The sequence below is a fragment of the Lampetra planeri genome, chromosome 2, assembly GCF_965212315.1.
Source record: "Lampetra planeri chromosome 2, kcLamPlan1.2.h2, whole genome shotgun sequence".
NCBI lineage: Eukaryota > Metazoa > Chordata > Hyperoartia > Petromyzontiformes > Petromyzontidae > Lampetra > Lampetra planeri.
In genome coordinates this window covers 35,315,228-35,339,535 of record NC_136108.1, presented here as the reverse complement: position 1 = coordinate 35,339,535, position 24,308 = coordinate 35,315,228, and the positions used below count along the sequence as shown (strand labels likewise).

Below are 24,308 nucleotides of genomic sequence, written 5' to 3'. Positions count from 1 at the left end.
TGTTACTCAAAGAATTGCTTTTTTTTCTCCGAAAAAAAGGCACAAGATGCATTCCGCGCCCACTCCACGCGTGCTGATGGTGTGGTCGCGTGTGCAGGTGAGGATTCTGCGGAACGCTGGCGATGAAGTGACGCTGACCGTCGGATACCTGAAGGAGGCCCCGGCGTTCCTCAAACTCCCTTCCAGTGAGGAAAGCAACTGTGAGTGCCTCCCCCCCCCCCAGCACGTCTTGAGTCACCCCAAACTCTGGGCGAGACGAGCCCGTGGGCGTCTCTCGCTTCAGTCACTCGGTGGCGTTCAGCGTCGTTGACAAATTAGCGGCGCGTAGAAATGTCGGTGCCGGTCAGCCATCATCGACCTCGCCTCCTTCCCACGTGACACACAGATTTTGAAGGTCTTTGCTTATCGATCCGCTGTAGGTTCATGCGCTGCCCTCTGCACCCTCTCTTTCCCGATGGCGCTCGCTTCTCTGTTAAACGTGGGCAGCCACTCCGTGTGTAGTCTAGACACTCCGTGTGTGATCTAGACACTCCGTGTGTGATCTAGACACTCCGTGTGTGATCTAGACACTCCGTGTGTGATGTAGACACTCCGTGTGTGGTCTAGACACTCCGTGTGTGATGTAGACACTCCGTGTGTGATCTAGACACTCCGTGTGTGATCTAGACACTCCGTGTGTGATGTAGACACTCCGTGTGTGGTCTAGACACTCCGTGTGTGATGTAGACACTCCGTGTGTGGTCTAGACACTCCGTGTGTGATGTAGACACTCCGTGTGTGATCTAGACACTCCGTGTGTGGTCTAGACACTCCGTGTGTGATCTAGACACTCCGTGTGTGCTAGACACTCCGCGTGTGGTCTAGACACTCTGTGTGTGATCTAGACACTCCGTGTGTGATCTTGACACTCCGTGTGTGGTCTAGACACTCCGTGTGTGATCTAGACACTCCGTGTGTGATGTAGACACTCCGTGTGTGGTCTAGACACTCCGTGTGTGATGTAGACACTCCGTGTGTGATCTAGACACTCCGTGTGTGATCTAGACACTCCGTGTGTGATGTAGACACTCCGTGTGTGGTCTAGACACTCCGTGTGTGATCTAGACACTCCGTGTGTGGTCTAGACACTCCGTGTGTGATCTAGACACTCCGTGTGTGCTAGACACTCCGCGTGTGGTCTAGACACTCTGTGTGTGATCTAGACACTCCGTGTGTAATCTTGACACTCCGTGTGTGGTCTAGACACTCCGTGTGTGATCTAGACACTCCGTGTGTGATGTAGACACTCCGTGTGTGGTCTAGACACTCCGTGTGTGATGTAGACACTCCGTGTGTGATCTAGACACTCCGTGTGTAATCTTGACACTCCGTGTGTGGTCTAGACACTCCGTGTGTGGTCTAGACACTCCGTGTGTGATGTAGACACTCCGTGTGTGATCTAGACACTCCATGTGTGGTCTAGACACTCCGTGTGTGATCTAGACACTCCGTGTGTGGTCTAGACACTCCGTATGTGACATAGACACTCCGTGTGTGATCTAGACACTCCGTGTGTGACCTAGACACTCCGTGTGTGATCTAGACACTCCGTGTGTGATCTAGACACTCCGTGTGTGGTCTAGACACTCCGTGTGTGGTCTAGACACTCCGTGTGTGATCTAGACACTCCGTGTGTGATCTAGACACTCCGTGTGTGGTCTAGACACTCCGTGTGTGATCTAGACACTCCGTGTGTGATCTAGACACTCCATGTGTGATCTAGACACTCCGTGTGTGATCTAGACACTCCGTGTGTGGTCTAGACACTCCGTGTGTGTGGATTACTCAGCCAGTCACAATCTGTACAGGCCAATTAACATGAACCTCGACTTATTATTTTAGTGGTATAGCTTTGGCAAGTTTACGTGATGTAGGGTTGGCACCTAGTGTACAGAACGATGATAATCGCCAATGGGGGTGTAACAATGCATCGATTCATAAAAAATATTATTGTTTGTTAAGCTGATAGTACACGCATAGAACCATGCGTGTCAGAATCCATTATCTTAGATTCGTATATGCTGTATGTAACTCCTTCACTTCACTCCAGTAACCACCAGAGAGAGAGAGAACAGAGACATGCATTCTTCAATAAAATCGTGACCCTGAATTGCGACAATGCAACGTGTCGCCGGGGGTAGGGATTAATCCCCACATCTAATCGCCAATGATCCCCTTATTGACCCAACTGACCCAGGAGACTGTCAAAGCAAATTGCTGTTGGGAAGAAGCTGTTGAAGCCGTGCGGGTGGTGGGGCCGGCACCTCTGCCTTCTCGCACCCTTGCACCCCCACGTGCTCACACTTGAGGCCGAGTCGATCTGGCTGGCTCACTCGTAAAGCTCGACACTTCTTCAATGTCGCTGACGCACACCCCCACCCCACGACACTTCTGAGTGCGGTAACCCCCGCCGTGGGCAGCCGGACAATGAGACAGCCAGGTGTCAGTTCACGATCGTGCGCGAGTTTATATCGAGGACATTTGTCTTTTTGGAGGGTATCGTTCCGAAGGCGTCCATATTCCGGGACTGCTGGGGAGGTGAGACAGTACTGGTGTGTTGAATCTTCAGGCGCAAGAGCACACGTAGCTTTTTGCTTTTTTTTTACTCGTCTCCTGTATTCTTGCGAGCTGTGGTCACCGTGCTTTTGGCAGGCAGAGATGTGGTCGGGCATTGGTCAGCAAGCGAGGGCTTTTTCTATTACGGCTTGTGGTGGATGCGGCTTGAGAAGGAATAGGGCAGGGATAACAGATTTCCTGTATTATTGCATCTTCGCCACACTGATGCATTTTGCAATAGCCCACAATAACCCTGGGGGCAATAGCCCTGGCTGCCGGTTTGAATCACAGAGCCAGAGTAAGAGATGCGGCCACACAGAGAGATAGACAATAACATGCGACAGTAAGAAGCATGGACGCACAGTACAATACAATGTTTTTTTTCCATGCTGCATGTGTGTGTTGGCTTTTACTGCAGTTTCCCACATTATTCCCGCATCAAAGCAAATTTTTGCGACAAAAGAATCGTCCAAACATTCCAAATCGGGACCCTCTCAAAACAAAAAAAGGATTGAGACTCAGTGAAGCTTTCCGAGATAAATGGTAAAGAATGGCAAATCGTTATTCTAACAGTTTATGGAGACCTGAATGAGGTGTACCGTATGATAAATCTCGTGTAGACGCAATATCATTCGTCAGACATGAAAGGAAATGTGCTCGCGTGGGAATTTGAAACCCTTGGACAGCCATGTGCTGGAAGAATTTATATTTTTGGTATTGTTTGGTTGGCAACTTTCTGATCCGCCCCGACTGAACATCAGATTTCTGCACGATAGATAAAAGTTAAAACTTCTTATGAACTATAAAAAATAAACTATCAACTATTTTGTATTTTACCCAGTAAGGCCCACTGAGCTATGTTGCTCTTTTTCAGAAGCGAACTGGCCACAAATGATAGCTCAACGAAGTGGCTTATCACGTGGAAATATTTTGCAGCCAAACACTCTAAACGCATGTTGAATCCAAATGTGGAAGGAAAAACGGTAGGACCCAGAGAAAAATCCACGCGACCACGGGGAGAACACGCATACTCTAAATACACAGACGTCAGGTTCGGGATCAAACCCATGGCCTCCTGTATACCAGGCGAGGTAGTTAACATTTCACCACTTGCAATAGGTATGGCTCAGACCACCTCATGCCGAATGTGCTACGCCTTGCAAGTGAAGCACGTCTACGTGCCACGTGCACACGTTCCCACTGCGTGGGTTTCCATGGTGTTAATGTCTGTCTCGTCGATGCGTTTTATGCTCGGACTGTATACTCGACAAGACGCCCGACGTTTCGCTCCACCAGCTGGGAACTTGTTCTTAAATTCACTTCCTGAAGAAGCAGCATCATCAGCAGCAGCAGCAACTTTGGTTAATCCACTGCTGGATGAAGGTATCCTCAAGCCAGAGGTGTGGACTCGAGTCATGTGACTTGGACTCGAGTCAGACTCGAGTCATGATTTTGATGACTTGCGACTCGACTTGGACTTGCATAACAATGACTTTGTCCCACCTATGAGATGTGGACTCGAGTCATGTGACTTGGACTCGAGTCAGACTCGAGTCATGAATTTGATGACTTGCGACTCGACTTGGACTTGCATAACAATGACTTTGTCCCACCTCTGCCTCAAGCCACCACAACCTCTTATGATCATGTGATCTAATAATCCCCATAGCACCTGCACACTTACTGATTTCAACGTTACATCTTCTTGGTGTACTTATTCTCAAACGGGCTCCACTCATTGGCCGCCGGTGTTATGCTTTGACCATCAGCCAGCACTTTTTTCCGGTGATAAGGTCTGCCCAATCCCACGCATGGTACAATCCAAAAACACACCCATGAACCTGCACACAATGCCGCTCATGACATTAAAAACTGGTTCTCCCTCCCCAGAAGGATACAGCTTCCAGTAACACATTTGGCCAGAAAGCACAGCTTATTTAAGAGAAAAACGTAGCTTTAGGGGAAGAAATATAACTAGACAAAACGAAATAAATACATTTGTAATAACAATTGCTTACTGTGTTCACAGCGGGTTGTTATGTACAGTAAATTGTTACCTTTTTTTTAATTGCCTTTTTTTAGGCTGTGGGTAAATAGAGGCACACAGACACATCCCCTTGGGTGCAACTCTAAGATCGATTTAATCAAACCACATTCTATCGGTGGTGGTGGAAGGCAGACAGCCTTGGCGGCTGCCGGGTGAATGATTCACGTACCGAGTTACCCCGCGAGCCCACTTACTGCCCCAACATTGTGAGTGCCGAACGACCGTTACATTGATTAAAGTGAATGAAATTTAGGCGATGCATATTTTTCCAGCGTCGACGCTACCGTTCTCCGGATCATAATTAATCCACCTGGCATGTTACGTATAGAATTGAAAAATATAGCAATTAAATTACATTATTAATATTGTTTAGAAATTCACATTTAATGTTGTCGTGTTTTTTAATAAGCCTTATTTAAAAGTTAAAATAGTCTTCATTTACCCGGTGTAGATTCATAAATTTCTCTCCCCTCCCCCACCTCGCGATTTGATGAATTGTCACATCCCGGGGTCATGGTTCTACACAAAAGTTGTTTCAGTCGTAATGCCCTTGACGGTGTTAGACAATATAGTGACTTCAGGATTTACAATTTCTCTCTTCTACTTCCACGCGTTTGTCCCACTCACGTGGAGTGTTACGCTGTCCTAGGCAACCTTCTCCACGCTGCCATGTCCTGTGCCATCTCTCCCTCCACTCCTCAGGCCACCACGGTCCGATCGCACCACATCGCCCCCCACTTCTTCTTCTGCCTTCCCCTTGATCTCTCTCCTTCTTTCATTCCACTTGCATCACTTGCACCGCCTGACCCAAGTGAATGCAACGTACCCTGTGTATTCATAGTGATCAAGCGATGGCATGGCAGCGGGTGCACTGCGCTGCGAACTCAGTAACCTGCATCTGATTCCTGGCCACAGCGAACATCCGTGACGGTTATCTGCTGAACCGATCCTGGGCTCCCACCAATGCTGGCGTGAAAACAAACAAAAAACCAATGACTGACACGGCTTGGGGGAGGCATTCATCTAGAAATGGATTTAAAAAGAGGTTAAGATTCTAAGTAATTGTTTTACGAATACAATGTCATGCAACTTTGCACACAGAGACTTCAGTGCATATATTCATAGCATAAAGATCGATTTTAGTTGATGAATCGATGCATCTCGACGTACCCACAGCGTAATGAATAATCTCTGACAAAATACTGGCTAAAAATATTATACATAGCATAACCACTTTAAAATGTTAAAAATATATATGTAATTGTACGTCTTTCACGTTCTGGAATTTGTTCTTGCACCCGAATTTAATTTACATTTTTTTTTAATTAAGTTGAGACAATTTGACAAATGTTAAATTACCTACGAGCTAGCGATGCGGCTACCGTGGTGCCAGTGTGATAGCATTGAGCTGTCGCTGCTGTGAATCCTGGGTTCAACGCTGGGTTCAACTCTGGGTTCAACGCTGGGTTCAACTCTGGGTTCAACTCTGGGTTCAACGCTGGGTTCAACTCTGGGTTCAAGCCTGGGTTCAACGCTGGGTTCAACTCTGGGTTCAACGCTGGGTTCAACCCTGGGTTCAACCCTGGGTTCACCAATCGCTGTGCACAAAAAGGATGTAACTTACATTTGTTTGTTTTCACGTAATTCTGCAACCTGTCATGAAAGTGGCATCAGGATGCATCAGAATGTTCTGCAGTGTCATTGTCTACACCCATTCCCTGATACGGGGGCCTATTTTAAAGGACATTGTGATGTTTCATTGAAGTACACGGAATAGCCGTACAGGCTACAACAGTTACAACGTTGGATACAGAGCTCTTATTCAACGAGAAACAGGTAAAAGTGCAACCCTGAAAATGCATTGCTCCAACAATGAATGGCAGAAGGGCCTCCACTAGAGAGAGCTCTGGAGATACCCCCTCCTCTTCCACGTTGGCCGGACCTTCTCGGAAGAGGTGGGAGCGCTCACACTTTACTCCACCACACGCAAAACTGCCATCGACTAACCGCAGACCTCTTTGGTTGCTAGTTCCGTGTGATCACCAGGACGATTCATATATTATTACTAAAACATTTATTATATTTATTATTACTAACCCATTTTATATTTAGCACTCAAAGTCGTCTTAACACTGCCTATTTTGGTTGTCACCGTTAAAATAGGCCCTGCCCGACAAGATATTGCTCTGCTGACTGGAGGATACAATAAATGTGAGCTCCATTGCACTCACGGAGCATATTTGGCAACGGGAAAAAAAATGCCACTCAAGTGTGGATGCAACGTTGAGAAATTTCCGTCCGACGTTCTTCCTTGTTGTACAGCGTGTTGTTTGGAACGATGTCCGACGTTTCGCTTCGTGTGCTGGAAGCTTCTCCAGGAGCAGAGTTTCCGGTTGCTCCTGGTGTCCGATGTCGGGCAGCCGATCTTATCGCCTTCATCTCGGAGCCAACCGGAGCACCAAAGATCAGCACTCGTGCATACGAGGATGACAAAGAATTCGTTTTTTCTTTCCCTTCCAGGCTCTCCTATCCCATCCAGCGACCACAGCAGTGGGACGTCCTCGCCACTCTTCGACAGTGGGTTACACTTAAACGGAGGCTCAAGCAATTCCGTATGTGTTGCTAGGCACTTGCCGCATTAATAATCGCTCTTGTACGCAGCGCAAATACGTGGCACCGTGACGACTTGTTGCTCTAGCAACTGCATCTTCTTCTAAGTCCCCATTATCGCACGGGCTCGGCTGCCGCTCGGATTTTCTCTCCCCATCTGCTTTTTGTTGTTCGCCTGTTGTCTGGTCACGTCCATCCCTCCTCATCTCTCGTTCCACCGCCTCCCCCCGTCTCACCGTCTGTCTCCCGATGCTCCATCTCCACTGCACCCGTGGCGTCTCCAGGGCTCATCTCACCGACGGGAGCCAGTGTCAATCGACGGGTCTTTGTGAGGAGTCTGTATGTCTCTGTGTGAGTCTATGCATCTATGTTTGAGTCAACGGGCATCTGTGAAGAGTCTGTATGTCTCTGTGTGTCTATGCATCTCTATTTGAGTCGACGGGTCTCTGTGTGAGTCTGTGTACCTCTATTTGAGTCGACGGGTCTCTGTGTGAGTCTATGTGTCTCTGTTTGAGTCAACGGGCATCTGTGAAGAGTCTGTATGTCTCTGTGTGTCTATGCGTCTCTATTTGAGTCGACGGGTCTCTGTGTGAGTCTGTGTACCTCTATTTGAGTCGACGGGTCTCTGTGTGAGTCTATGTATCTCTGTTTGAGTCGACGGGTCTCTGTGATGGGTCTGTATGTCTCTGAGTGAGTCTATGGGTCTCTATGTGATTCTATAGTTCTCTAACCTCCATAGCTCTTCTAAATGTAATCAACAGATGCCCAAGCCGTATAAGTCTAATCCTCCTTAGCTTTTTCGATAATATTAGTGACCCCCCCTTTGATTCCTTCTGCTTTTCTGTCTGGATGTTCCCAACATCCATCTTAGCTAAAGTCCTACCTCTGTCCATTCAAGCCCGCTTTCTTCTCGTGCCTGAAGTTTAGTACCTCCGTCTCTGTAGTTAATATCGGTGATACAATGACGTGGGGTACAACAGGGATAAGGAAGGTAAACAAGTCTCACAATGAAAGCTTAGCAAATCCTTATTAAGGCCTGTGATATTAAATATCCATTTGTTTTTCTGTTCACTCAAAGCTCATTTCCAACGCTTCCCCTTTTAATGTAACATTTATTAAACCAAACAATCCATATATATATGTACGGTAATCAACGTTCTTCATTCAACCTGCCGGAATTAGTTATCGTTCTCTCTGCATATGTGTGGAGAGAAAGTAAAATCCTTTTGCGATATATAAAAAAAAAACTCCCTTTCATGCGGGTTTTTTTTCCCCTTTGTAAATGTCTACCCGCTCGCCTGCGACACGTGACGACTCTTGACTGTGAGGGGCACGTGCCTCCGCGCGTCGCGCACTTTCATCCTGGAGCGCAGAGGCGGGCGGCGCGCCTTTGAAATCCCTCCGTGTTTTTTGTTATCTTTTTTTTTAACAAGGCATCCGCATCACTATCATACATTTTGATGCCGAAAAATGCTTTCTCATTTATGTGTGTACCTTCTCCTGCGCTCTACTTGGTGTTTTTTTTTTATCCATATATACACACAGTTCACGCTCGCACGCGACTTACAGGCATCTCGATCTGTACGTTCTCTGTCTTCACCACGTGACACGCCAGTCAAATCGAGCGCTTCACGTCCACGCCGGCGGCGGCACAATGGAAGCGGGGAACGCGTGGGCTTTACCAGACGCTGCATAGGAACACAGTAGTCTGTGAATGGTCAAATAAGAAATGAACCAAACTAAAACTTGTTGTGACCAGGTAAGGCTCACTTGAGCTAAATAACTCTTTTTCGGAAGCGACCTGGCCACAAATGATAGCTCAATCAAAGTGGATCGTTATCGCGTGTAAGTTTACTGTAGCAGCCACAGACTCTCAACGCGTGGTGATGTCCATTCTACATGTTGAGGGAAAGCCGGAGGACCCACGACCTCCTGTATACCAGGCGAGGCAGATAACATCTCATCACCGGGACACCCATTTGTAACCCTGCCACGGACCACATTTACATTACACCACCAGCAGTGGCGGCTCCTGCAAAATCTCTCAGGGGGGGCAAATGTCTGGATGATTGATAAGGATAAGGTCCACCCATGCAATGAATAAATTAACAGCTTAATATTAATGAAAAATAAAGTGACTCTTACAATACATCTTGTTTGTTTATATACTCACTATTAAAACAAACCACTCAAGTTTATTTTATTAAAGATTCCACTAGGTGGCGATAAATTATATTGTTGGATGAAACGTGCTTACGTATGATGACGTTAGCACGTATGATGACGTAAGCACGTTAGTGCATGCCCTCCCGGAAGCCATAGAGAATGCATTGCAGCGCCCCCGTTCGAAAAAAAACATCTTTGAATGTAAGTCTATGGGGCCACTCGGGGCGATTCTCAGCCGTAGTGAAATCGCCCAAAAAGAGGCGGTACTCCACAGAACGTGACATGACGCTGATTGGACTATATCCAGAGGCACAGTGACGGCTAGCGTGACTCTGTGGTTGAATGACATTGGTGGTGCGTCGCCCAATCGCCCTAATGAAGAAACCGCCCCTGACCACCAGTTAGCAAACTACTGTCGTGCACTTCTCAAGCCTCATCACCTCACTCTCTCTCTCTTCCCCTCTTGCTGCCTCACGCAACAATATGTGACTAATCCGTTTTGAGCCTTTATTGAATTCAAATAATTTCCAATGGTAACAATTTAGATGATCGCGACTGCGTGGGTGTAGTCCTGGGATGCGTTTCCAGGCTGCGCTGTCTCGTTCGGTTGTTGGGTTCGATGCCTTTCATGTTTTTGGCTCCACGTTCTGGCACCTTTCTTCGTGAACTGAAATTCACTTTCCTGTAGAATATCCAAGCAAATGTTGCTAAACGGCGGGCATCATGCCTAACATCCAAACAACACGTGGCACAATCTGGCCCGAGTCACCCTTGAAATAGAGATTCTTAGCTCAATGGGCTTCACTCGGATTCCGTGAGAAACATATTCAATTGCAATAAGCAAACACGTAATTGCGAGGTTTGCTCCAAATCCCCTATGGTGAACATTAGCTGTCATCCCCATTATCATTTGCTAGGGGTGGGCCTCACAGTGTGAATGCAGCTGTCATAGGGGTGGTGTTGTTGTTGCTGTGGTCAGTCAGAAACTTCCAACATTTGGGCAAACGCCTCCCCAAAACGCTCTTCCATTCTTGCCCCGACTTTTTGTTCTCGTCCAGTCATCTCCTCCGAGCTGTTTGATTTCAACTCGCTGCTGCCATCCCTGCCGCTGTCTCGCTCTCTCTCTCTGCCACCGTTGCCACAAAGAAACACTCGAACGTGCCACGCGCTTCAATGCCTGACCCTGATCCCCTTGTTCGGTGCGTCTGGGGGTCCCTTTGGTCCGCTTTGCCTCGCCAACGCCCCCTTAATTTCCTTTATCTATTTGAAGTGCGCCTGATTTCATATCCAAATTACTGCGCTACTCAATTAAAAGCATTTAAGTAAAGAATGTCTATTTATTTTAGAAATTTTCGCATACATTTATTTGAATGGCGTCTTTCGCATTGAATTATTATTGCATAAGTCAATGTTTAATTTGCCCAGTACGGGATTTATATATTTAATGACCCTCCTTTGTGCGCCATATGATACAACGTGTCTCATCTCGTCCAGCACCGAGAGCTCAGAATAAGGGAGCCCTAACGAACGATGATTTTGTAGCTCTGCATTGTGCTTAGGGCTGCCACCTGAGGTACAACATATGTGGGACACATCATGGGAAGACGAATATCTCACAACTCTGCAATAGGAGCGACCTACACGCAGAGTTATTGCCTGCAGTGGTGGATCATAATTGATTATTACAAAATGACCCACAAATTACACAATTTGGATTACGTATAAGAGTCATCATCCCCTACTGGCAGACCAATGCCCACTCGCAGGCCTGTGCTGTAACCTTTTTATGCACAGGGACAGCTGCCAATGGGGGAGTTGGGGCCCCTTCCGATGTTTGCTGATGCATTTGGGCAAGCGCCATATACATTGCAAAGATTCGTATCAACTGACCAAAAATTGGGATTTTATGTTTGAGTCCCGCAGACATCCCAGGATAGTCTCTGCAAAAAGAGGACGATCCCGAGGGAAAGAGAAAAGCAGGATATGTTAGAAACCCTCGTTGCTCTGTGCACGGGTCACCCTCCGCGTGCCACGCTGTATAGCATTGCTGGTGCGGCTGTGGGCGTTGATGTGCAGCCGTGCGGTTTGTGCCGGGGCAGGGCCCGTCGCCCTCCTCATCCCCCGTGAGCAGCCGCACGCGTTGGGAGAAGCAGTGGTGCGACGCGCTCTCGCTGCCCCTGCTCATGGCGCGCGTCTCCCGCTACACGCCGGGCACCGACCAGCTCAGGTCAGAGGCCGCCGCGTCCGGACACACGCACACACACATACACACACATACACACACGCATACACACATACACGTACACACACATACACACGTACACACATACACACATACACATATACACACACACATGCACACACACACATATACACACATACACATACACGCATATACACACACATGCACACACACACATATACAACAACAACAACCGCCATTCGCCACTAAGTGGTGGTGACGTCACCACGACGCTTATGCCAGGCCAAGTGCACCTTGAGGCAACGTGAAGTGTCGAACGCCCGTTGGCAGGAGGTCACGGGGCAGACCCAGGTGCCACGGGTGGACTGACTGAGATGACTGAGATGACTGGCTGATGCACCACTTGTGCCTCCTACTGTGCCAATTTGCTGTGCTTTAGCTACCCGGCGCTCCGCTCGTTGTTGTGAGCGTCGCTCCTCCGCCCTTCTTTGTTGTTGGAGGGCGACTGCCTCCAACTGCCCAGTAGCGTCCTTCACGAGCCTCCTCCACGGAGGCCGATCTTTACACCGCTGGTACCAGTCATCGGCAAGTCCACTCAGCTCCACGTCCTCCTGTACCACATCACTCCATCTCTTCTCTAGCCCGTGTCGCGCCCGTTTACCCGCCTCGATCCGGCCGAACAAAAGCTGTTTAGGCATGCGGTGGCTGGGCTACATGACCCAACCAATGCAGCCTTGCCTGCCGGAGGAGCTCACCGATGGGACTTTGCCCAGATCTTTCAAGGATTTGTGAGCTCCTCACACAATCCAGCCTGGTTAAACCCAGGATGGATCGTAGTAAGGCCAGCCAAAATGTTTCTAACCGGCGAAGATGCTCCGTTAGGGGGGTCTACGTTTCGCACATACACATACAAAGATCCCCCATTTAGCCTTAACAGACTGTAGGGGCAAGTGCTGTTAGCGAGCACCTATGAAGGCCGGCACGGCACATGAGGGGATGGGTGGCCAAGACCACGCCCGGCCGCCTTTGTCTCCCAAGTGACGATGTTTACACATCGCACCAGGTACTCATTTGACCTCGGGGAGGCCCGGGACCGGTTCAGTTAATCGTCACTGGGTGTTGGCCATGAGCGTCAATCGAACCCGGGTCGCCAGGTTCGTAGCGCAGCGCGCTAACCGCTACACTACCGCTCCCCACATACACACACACATACGGACACTTCGGTGGCGAGATGTTAACCACCTCGCCTGGTATACAGGAGGTCGTGGGTTTGATCCTGACCATGACACCTGCTGTATATTTGGAGTTTGCGTGTCTCTAGCTGTCTCTCTCTCCCCGTGGTCACGTGGGTTTTTCTCTGAGCCCTCCGGAGTTTTCTCCTCCACGCGTTTCGAGTATTTGGCTGCTGTACATTTCCACGCGGCAAGCCACTTCGTTGAGCTCTTAAGTGTGACCAGGTCGCTTCTGTAAAAGAGCTACGTAGCTCAGTGGGCCTGTCCTGGTAAAATAAATAGTAGGGGTATGATTTGAAGCTTTCGTGACTGCGGGAATCCATGCTCTTTGGTTCTTTCTGTAAAGTCACGTAGGTAGAAAAAACACCTACGTGACCTTACCGAAAAAGCGAAAGCGTATAGGAGTAGTATGTTGAACTTCTTTCACACCGTACGTAGCCAACCGTGCTAATCGGAGGTGCGGGGGAAGGGAGAACAAACTAAACACAAAAAACAGTTCTAAAGAAATGAGTTTTCAATTTATATTAAAATGTCTACAGCTCCAGGAAGATTGTTCCAGACGGCCGCAGAAGCGCATCTGAAAGCACGTGATGCGCGGTGAAGCAGGAACGACTTCATTCTGTTTGTTTGACCGACCTGCCTGGTTATTCAACCTACCGACCTACCTCAACATCTGCCTGTCTGTCCACCTAACGAGCTGCCGGTTCACCAGCTACATGCCCGTCTAACCACCTGCCATAATGCTCATTGCGATGTAGGGAGGGTTTATTGTGACTGCACAAATAGTAAAGTCAGTAAACAAATAACGTACATCATCACCTTTATCACTGTGATGAGGAACACTGAAAATGTGACTCCATATACACCGCTCTGTCACCACCACCACCAGCACTAACTTCCCACTTTGTCTACCTGGCTACTCGCACGTTTGAATTTCCTGCTCCCCTCCCGACGAGTCCTCCCGTCGTCCACGGCGCTGTTCATCGGCTCAAATCCCACGCTCTCCTCTCACTCTCTCTCCCTTGCTCCCTTGGTCTCGCCAGAACGTAAATAAGTTCAGCTCGGGCGCGTTTTATCTCCCAAGAGTGAATCCAATTATCAGCGTAGCAGCGGGGACTTCGACGAACCGAACTACACACTAGTGGCCGTTCACATGAACCAAAAACAAAACCAAGAAAATTGATTAATTCAACAGCACTAGTTTCGTGTTGTCGCTTTGTTTGTGTCGCAATGCTGGAGGTTCCAGACAGATGGTCACAGTGGCAATTAAGAGGACTGTGCAATTGTCTAACCCCCCCTCTCTCCCTTCTCTCTCCAATGATAAACAACGTCCCGTGAAAATGTATCGCTGTTCTTTACAACCGAGAGGATTGTCCCCGAGGTGTCGTGTTCCATTATGTTGATAACTTGAACGACGTGGACATCTATCTGGGATGTTATTGACGAGGATCAAATTGCAGAGAGGCTCGTGCCGTGCGTGACCCCTAGGGACCCGTGTGTGCCACCACCACCACCCCACGGGGCACCTCCACTCACAGGGGCTGGCCCGATGCACCTCGCCTCTCAACAACACCCAGAAGCCCCGTGGCCGGTGTGAGGGGCAGCCCATCGTTAGGGACCGGTGGTGCCAGGAACCAATATTGCAATTATGAAACCTTAACAATCAATGCTTTCCTACTCTGTGTAAATATTATAAACGACGTGTAGCCGCCACTTTCCCCTCCCTCCCCTCCCTCTCCTCCCTCCCCCTTGCACCCCCTCTCCCCTCGCCCCACCGAGTTGCTGTACCACGAACGCATTCACCCACCGGGCGCCGCTGCACGGGGCGATGATTCCACATCAGGATTTGACGGGATATTCTGTGCATGGTAGGGCCTGAAAGAACTCATCTCCCTTGTGTGCGTGACATGTCGTCAAATCTTTCACGTAAAATAAAATCTACTGCTGGATGAAAGCCTCCCCATGCTGTATCAGTCATGTGAGTTGTTTAACCATACATCGCCATGCTAGTCCATGCAGTTTGGTGAAGGTGGGGGATGGGTTGGCAGGACTGGTTCGGATATCACTCACCACTGATGCTAGCCGTGGCTGGGAATCAAACGTGGTTAATTGGGTAGAGAGCGCAGCGCGCTAACCACGACGCCACTGTGCTGCCTCCTCACCACCCCTCACCCCGCCAGTCTTCGATGCATTATAATCATGCAAAATTTACTTTATTTAGTATCTAAAAACAAATGCATGTCAAGCGATAGTGCACAGTTTCCTGAAAGCAAGGCAGAGAGAATGGGTGTTTGAGCTTCTTATTGTTTTTTACACTTTTTGAGAAGGGGTAGATGAGTGAGAGGGTATGGGAGGCAAACGTACTGGAATTTCCTCGAGAGACATGCAGAGACCATCTATCATAGGCAAAGGAAAAAAGACTAATCTGGAGGCTGTATTGAACAGGGTCTCGGTAGACCGGCTGGTGATGGGGATGTAGTTCCAGACAGCGTAGGCAGTGCATTTCTGTGTTATAGTTGCATGACATTTCTAGTTTTGCGATGATTTCCCATGTGCCATGCATCCCCATCCCAAGCTCACATCGGATGCAAATATTTTTTTTTGCACGACAGTCGAGCCAGGCAACTCCAGCAGAGATTGTAGTCGACTCCTGTGATTCCACCCTGGATGGCTTCTGCAGGAATATGAAATCTTTTTTTGGGCGATTCCCACGTTAAATTAACGTCTTTTGACTAATTTGGATTCCATGCGGTGGGGGGGGGGGGGTATCCGTGTGGCAGAATTGGATTTAATTGCTATGGCTGTAAACAGGAGACAAGCAACGCGTCAATGCTGATTTTGAACAAGAAATCACTTTGAGACTTCACCTATGCTTAACGTAGCTGGTGGTATCGAGGTCGATATCAGGCAGACAATATTGACCAGAATCGCCATTAAATTTTTACACATTAATCGACCACAACACGTTTCGATACCAGCAATCAGTGACCCTCCCGCTTCGCTTGAATACCCAGGCCCCGTCCGCGGCAGCCTGGCGCTGCCACACCACTCCACAATCCTCCTGATTTCACAATCCCCGTAGGAATCTTCGTAGGACTAGTACAATTACACTCTAATAATGTAATAACAATTCCAGGCTAGAACATTTACAGAATTGTGCTCGGTTGGTATCGGCTTAGTTTTACCACTTGATTTTTTTTAGAAGTTACGTAAAATTCCCAGACTCAATTGTTTGCGGGACCGTTGTTGTAAATACACTGCTGGATGATGACGTTCCCATGCAGTGCGGGCCACGCGGGATATTTGACTATACTTGACGATGGTGTATTTCGTGCTAGGTGGTCGCCCATCCAAGCGCTATACAGGCTCAAACCTTAATTCTAGATTTGAAGCTTTCGTGACTGCAAGGATTCATATTCGTAGGTTTTTTCGGTAAAGTCACGCTCGACAGTCGAGTTACCTACGTGACTTTACCGATAAAACATAAGAATATGAATAAGGCTCAAACCTGCTTGGCTTCTCAAACCCAACGAGAGTCTGCACATTCTACGTGATTTGGTCGTGGGTTTTTTTTCAGGAACTGCATAAGTTGCCAATTATCCCCCCGTCTGAGATGCCAGGGAGCAGTTATATCGCACCTATTTCTGCAAGACTTACTCCCTACAATTGTTTGTTGTTGTTGTTTACATCAAGATAACTCCTACCAGAATGTCAGGCCGTATATATTTACGAGGCAGTTCGGTTACCAGAGGTGGGGAGTTTTTTTCTTCAAAAAGCTCTGGCTGTACGCCAAGCGACACAATGTCATGCAAAGAGCATAGACACCTTTGCCACATCTGATAACGAGTCCGGACCACGCGGTCAAACACAAGTCACTGCCTGCCACTGGGAGCACCGCAAAGAAAAAAAAACCTCACGAAAGAACCTCTTGTCAATTTTTTTGGTGGATTAAAAAATCACATTAATAGTCATAATCCTCAGCGCCATTGCCAATTCACCTCTGAATGGCGGCCAACTCACACCTTGTCAGTCACGTGGGTGTTTTTTTTATATTACCATTTTTAAAATATTTTATTATTCTTTGAATATTTTACCCGGAACATCTCATTTGCAAGAGTATCCAGCGTATCAAGCGGCACATACACAGAAAGTGACCATACTTCACCAATCTGGGTCAGTGCAGGGTCGGCGAAGGGAATTGTGACCCAGGACCATTCGAGATGTCACTCACGACCGGTGTATGTTTGTAGGCTGTGGCCGGGAGTCAGCCTCAGGTCACCAGGTTGTTCCTAGGTAGTTGATCGGTCAGATAAAATAACGGAGCTAAGGCAGCTATTAAATAACTCTGAAGCTCGTGCACAGCCCCGCACCCCTCCCCCGCACCCCTCCCCCGCACCCCTCCCCCGTACCCCTCCCCCGCACCCCACCCCCGCACCCCTCCCCCGCACCCCTCCCCCGCAACCCCCCCAACCCCCCCGTACCCCTCTTTGCTCACTTCTCTCCACTTTGAAGCGCGGAGCCATACGCGGGCGTCTTTGATGGTTGCTGCATTCCATAGCTCCGGCCTTAAAAAAAAATAGCCCACTGGATAAACTATTTATTTACTTTGCAGCGTGTTTGCTTTGGGACCGAACTTTGGACGCTGCCAGAAAGAAAATGAATATATTGAATATGCAGTGGTTTATAGCTTTAATAATGTCTGCTGGGTTATGAATGCTGCACGTTACGGCCAAGGGACAAAAAAAAACGCGCAACTACTGGCGCAATAAGACCTCACTTAAAATGTAACTTTACGAAGCTACGCTCTGGCACAAGCTGAGGTCACGTTGTATCCTCGTGGGAAGCGCCGCCGCTAGCTGGGAATTCCTCACTCTGCTTCAGGTGCAAAGAATTCCCCACTCGTTCAGGTACAGATTATTCCTCACTCCTGCTTCAGATACACATAATTACTCCTGCTTCAGGTGCAAATAATTGCTCACTCCTGCTTCAGATGCAAAGAATTCCTCACTTCTGCATCGGGTATATAGAATTACTCACTCATTCTTCAGGTGCAAAGAATTCCTCACTCATTATTGAGGTGCAAAAAAGTCCACACTCCTGCTTCAGATCCAAATAATTCCTCACTCCTGCTTCAGGCGCAGCTCAGTCTCCTCTGGGATGGGCGAGGCCACTCAGAAGGGAGTCACCGCTGCAGAGAGATTGGTGGTGTGGCCGGGAAGGACACGTGGTGTTGCTGGGGCCCACCCTGGGTGGCAACCACCCCACCACTCCCCCACCACCGAGCGCCCTATTCAGAAGTTCTACTGAGATGATGATCTGCGAACAGTCCTCATGAACAACCCTGCCCAGATACTTGTGTTTGAACATGCTATTGCACAGTGTATACCACACGGTGTTAATGTTATTGATTGCATTATTTGGTATTGACGATCTACGAGTCAAAACGCTTCTCTTCCTGTCTCTTCCCCTCGCGTTGCTCAGCTTTGGAATTTTCCTCCCCATCGTCTATTTTCCAAAGATGGATAATCAAATGTCTGAAAACTAAATGTTTATAAAAAAAAACCCGGTTTGGTTTTATCATGTAAGGTAAAGGTGCAGCACTGCAATGTCTTGTTCATGCTACTTCTGGCGGAAGGGCGCTAGCGAGCTCCCTCTAGAGGCTATTTAGCCTACTCGTCCACTCTGTCCAAACGTCTTGGGGGAAACGTGGGAGTGCGCACGATTCTACCGCGTGACAAAATGTGCACATGGCAGTTTTAGTAATGCCTGACCGCCGCACAAGCGTTTGAAATTCCCAGGTCCAGATGATGTGCTGAAAACCACTGGCCAGAGACCCTCTGGGGCCTAAAGTCCAAGATGCTACCAAGAGACGGTAACAGCATCTTGCTTGTTTGAAATTCCGTGCACAAGTTATGGTCATAAGCATAATTATGGCAAAATCAGCATGCAGCTTCCCTTCAATCATCACCACTATTTGCCACGCGTAGCAACATGGGGAATTTAAACAACCCACAGCTGGCCGCATCCAATGATGGCTCTATAAACTGGGTACCCAGGAATGGCCTTGGGATATCTCCCATTAGTATCAACTGCACGTATTCAGAAAGCCCAGGAGGGGAGGGGGGTGGAAGCTATTTAAATGAATTCCCGTGTCTTTAATTTGAAACTGCGCTTTGGTCATCATGGTCTCGCACACACAGTGGACGGGAGGGAACTGAAACGTTCAAAATGCGAAGCTTACGGTTGAGGTTAACATTTGGCTACTGCCGGTTCACGAGGTTTAATTTGACAGGCCCGTGTCTAGCGATGCCCTCAGCCTGGCCCATGTGTCTCCTGTGCTCTGCTTACAAACGATGCTCTCGTTGTGCATTACAGCGACGGCAGGGCTGACTGATGAACGTTTAGTACCTGTTCCCAATGGCCATGTCCTGCAGGATCCCATTTGTAATGCCACTTAAAGGGGTTCATCAACGCAACTTGGACGTCCCACTAATCAGTTCGATACGCCTCTTTAAAAAAAATTGTGCATGTCACTTGAAAAGCAATCTGTGATTGGCATGCAGCCAGGGGCGGTTTCTTCATTAGGGCGATTGGGCGACGCACCACCAATGTCATTCAGCCACAGAGTCACGCTAGCCGTCACTGTGCCTCTGGATATAGTCCAATTAGCGTCATGTCACGTTCTGTGGAGTACCGCCTCTTTTTGGGCGATTTCACTCCAGCTGAGAATCGCCCCGAGTGGCCCCATAGACTTACATTCAAAGATGTTTTTTTTCGAACGGCGGGCGCTCCAATGCATTCTCTATGGCTTCCGGGAGGGCTTGCACTAACGTGCTTACGTCATCATACGTGCTTACGTCATCATACGTAAGCACGTTTCATCCAACAATATAATTTGTCGCCACCTAGTGGAATCTTTAATGAAAGAAACTTGAGTGGTTTGTTTTAATAGTGAGTATAGAAACAAACAATATGTATTGTAAGAGTCACTTTATTTTTCATTAATATTAAAGAAGTGAAGTTGCCTTTACATGCTTAAGCTGTTAATTTATCCATTGCATGGGTGGACCTTATCCTTATCAATCATCCAGACATTTGTCCCCCCTGAGAGATTTTGCAGGAGCCGCCACTGCATGCAGCACATATTCTTGTCTTCCTCCTTGATTTACATAGCGATGCATTCGACGCTGATGGAAATGAAATGTTTACGTGCCACGTCATGCATATCACGGATGGATTAACAATTACATTTTAGCGTGACTGCCGTAATTCGTACACTGTAGTGGCATGGGCCTGAAGAAAAGTGTAATATTTCCGTGTGACAGTTTAGTGGGTGGAGTCCCCTGACAGATGTAAAGTAACTCGCTTATGCATGTTATAGTTAGCGCTGGTGTTAATCGCAGTTCAAATAACAACAATCTAAAATATTCCTACTCTCAGCTGCTACGCCCTGACCTCTTACAAATTACCGTGACCAATTCTGTGTCTCTGCCTTATTTTCTCTGCTACGGGGGCCTCATTAGGCGCCGAAGCGCAGTGGCCTAGCTGCGTCTCAAGATTTCTCGCTCTTTTCCAACTTCTCTCTGAGGGCCACTGAAAAGCCTCCGTGGATACCTCCATAGTTCTGTGAGCTCAAGCAGGACCCTTAACCTGCCCCACATCCAGCTGCAGTTGAATAACCTCCTATGATCCTTTGGGAAAAGCTCATGGGGCCACATGAGAGGCGATGGAAACGTTTTGTCATCACAGCATTTGCTGAATGCATTACTTTGCAACTTAAAGCAGTTGGTATCTCTCCAGATAATTACGGTGCCGATTATGATACTGCTTAGCCATGACCTGTGTTCGTCAAGAAAGATGAGTAATTTGTTATTGGTAGTTTTATTTCATTATTGCCATGTTTTTTTTACGTAAGCTCAACACGGTCATTATCGTCGTCTTGATCATCGCTGTCGTTCTGTGAACGTTGCAGGCGCGTGTAGTCAACAAGGCCGTTTGTTGTTTGTTTATCAGAAGACAAAGAGAAAACCATCCCACTCACTCCTTTCATTTCATACTTGGCATTGATTTTTGCTCAGTGTTCCCGCAGCAATCGTGTCATCCTCTTACGCATCACATGCACTACGTGTGCACTAAACCTGTGTTGGTGAACACGCAGTGGCTATTTGTTTGTTTTGGCGTTTTATTTTTGGACACGGAGCCCACTGACCATGTAGAGAAGTTAGAGGAAACATCTGTCCAGCAGGAGGCGGTTTCTTTCACGATAAAATAATGCAACGCGTAGGCGGTGTACCTCCGATAAGCACAGTTGGCTACATACGGTGCGAAAGAAGTGCAACATACATGTGCACGTAGCTATTGAGTGTGTAGGCAGTTGGAAGTGCGCGACTGGAGTTGCCCAGACATCAGACTGCGGTGAGGCGACATTGGACGGGGGTCATCATGCGCCTACTTGCACCAGGAGCCATGCCAACCCTACTCGACAAGGCCGCTGAAGCTACGCACTCCCAGAAAGCCATGCAGCTGATGGGTTGTGGAAGAAATATCTGTATTATTTTACGTGGAGGGAAGGATATGTGGAGGCATCATGCCTGCTTGTTTATTTTGTTATACGGTCGTATCGGCAGGTGTAAGCTTCTTTTGCAATATGGGATAGGCTGTGTGTGTGACTCGGCCCTCGAATATCAGATTGCCCATTGTGTGTGACTCAGCTCTCTTTGTGCCAGTCCAATAACAGAGAGCTGAACTCCACACATTGGCCAATCTGATAACAGAGAGCTTTATTCAACTAAAAAAAACTAAGTTATTTTCTTTATTTTACCAGGTAAGTCCCACTGAGCTATATAGCTCTTTTTCAACAGCGATATAGCCACAAACGATAGCTCAACGAAGTGGCTTATCACGTGGAAACTTAGAGCAGCCAAATCCACGCCACCACGAAGTAGAACATTCAAACTCCAAATAAACAGGTGTCATGGGCAGGATCGACCCCACAATCTCCTGCATACCAGGCAGAGGTCGCAACCGGGTACCCGATACCCGTACCCTACCAGATATCCGGCTACCCATACCCGGCCGGGTATGGGTACGGGTAGGCCGTGAGTCACTGGTGAGTAACTGTTTGTCACTCATTTCCCAACGTCTTGTCTCTTCTCACAATTCAAGTTCCTAGAATCAACCCACCCGCGCCTGCAACATGGCTTCATCCCAGAGGTCGCAATCGGGTACCCGATACCCGTACCCTACCCGTACCCGGCCGGGTATCGGGTAGGGTACGGGTACGGCCGGGTACGGGTACGGGTAAGGAATCAAAACCCGTTTGCGACCTCTGATACCAGGCGAGGTAGTTAACATCCTGCCCACGTGACGTGGCTTTATTACCGAATCCACCATGCTGTGGCCCGGCTCTCTCTTATCAAAATGGCGGCAGCAGCAGCTTCATGGCTCCCACTCCCTCTCTCTCTCTTTCTCCGAGCCCTGATTAGCAGCCCTTTGCCGGACCGTGACCCTAACGAGCTCCTCTTGTCAGTGCTCGAATGTTCGGCAGCCAAGAGTCGACTCCTGGCACTTGGCCCTTGCACGGGGCTCAGAGAAAGGAGCGAGGCACAGCACAGCAGAGCCAAAGGCGTGGGTGGGAGGCCAAAAATATGGTGCTGGCTTAGGGCCTACGGGTGACCTTAATCCAGGCCTGCTTACACCAGTGGTGAAATGAGTCCACTGCTGTCAGTTGCTTGATGGGTTACTTGTGGTGTGGTGAGGTGAAGTGTGAGTGCTGGACACCTGTTACCACTGTATTCTCTGGATTTTTAAGATGGTCCGGAAAGTAAGACATCTCCAAATTATACCCGGTGTCAATAATGTTGTACAAAAACAATGTGGTCAAACACACAAACACGTACTCTAACACACACACACACATTTACACTAACGCAAGCTCACACCTAGTGCATTATAAGACAAACCCCCAACATTTCCTTTAAAATACAGCCAGAGAATACAGTTCACTTTCTTCCACCAGTGTGGACCATTTCAGGTTAAGAGTAAATTTGTCCATCTAAGAGGCATTGCCGGTGTATGTTTTTTCACTGTACGCAAGTATTTTGTCTCCTGGTCCTTGCGCCTTTGGCCCTAAACTGGATTATCAGGTCCACCTCGAGTGGCAAATGCTAACAATGAGATTATTCAAGCATTGTATCTTTTGATCACAATTAGCTATGGATAGGATGGTCACTGTGGTATTTTTCTATTTAAAAAAAAGGGAATAAGAGAATGTGCCCTGGTACGTTTGACAGAGAACATCACTTTTAGACAATAAACAATTGAGATTAAACATCTACGGCATATGAAAATCAAAAGTAAACGTGGTTATAAAACAGAGGGCATGTATGCCAAGCTCTCTACCCATGGTGGACAATGCCCATGGTGGACAATGCCCAGGGTGGAGACTGCCCAGGGTGGAGACTGCTGGTAGCCACCTCGGTTGGCATCGAACGACCCACCTGGCCTCATGGGCTGTACAGTGCGTAATTGTGGATGTGAATTGTGGTAATCTTTCCATACTCTGACAATTACGCTTGTAGCAGAGTACGAAAAGCAGCAAGTCTCTTTTATGTCTCCATGCGAATTACCGAGTCTCAAGATGATCCTTGAACATGAAAGAAAGATGTGTGCATTGATTTCTGGAATAATTAAATAGTACTCGGGCATTTTCATTCATGTTCTTACCGTCATAACAATTTTTTTTTATAATTTGTACTTCATGGATTATATCTTAAAATGGCCATTATATTATACTTTAAAAATATGCAAGTCGCATGCACAATGAAACAATGCAAATACGCCATTTATTTTAGTTGTACATGATACTTGTTTATTTTTAAGCAAATATAATGTAAAACTAACTTATTGGGCGTGGTGCTGTCCACCCACCCCATCGTGTGCCGTGCCGGCCTTCATAGGTGCTGGCTAACAGCACTTGCCCCTACAGTCTGTTCAGGCTGTACAGGGGATCTTTGTCTTTGTTTCTTGCTGTGTGTACGTAATACATTGCAATAACATTTGGATTTATACCGCAATTGTTATATTCTTGTTGATATGCCGAGATGTTTTTACATAATGTATTACTCTGTAGTTTAATCTTCAAAAGCGCGTGATTGCTCCAATTAAAGAGCTCTTTGCAAAAAAATTGCCATTGTTACTTTGTAACGCTTTGATTGAAAGGTTCGTCATACAGATACACAGCATACTTTGCTTTGCTTGGCTGCACATTACAAACAGCTGCTTAGCATTCATTTAATAGTGCGTTTATCCACAATTTACATACATTATTTGCCTTTATTTAAATATAGATGGGAGCTCGGTGACTATGATTCCTGATGACAGAACTATCATTGCAGCGATTTAAAGTTGCATCGTCAGACATCCTCACACGGCATTAGTGCAAGCGGTTAATCAT

General features: G+C 47.7%; 1 protein-coding gene across 1 annotated transcript in view; it reads left to right on the top strand.

Moving 5' to 3' along the window:
- SNTG2 (syntrophin gamma 2) overlaps window positions 1-24,308 on the top strand; it is a 102,332-nt gene that overhangs the window by 61,625 nt on the left and 16,399 nt on the right. The window contains exons 7-9 of the mRNA XM_078614323.1: window positions 98-200; window positions 7,163-7,254; window positions 11,518-11,645. Coding sequence (XP_078470449.1) covers window positions 98-200; window positions 7,163-7,254; window positions 11,518-11,645 — 323 coding nt within the window. The remainder of the gene's footprint in view (window positions 1-97; window positions 201-7,162; window positions 7,255-11,517; window positions 11,646-24,308) is intronic.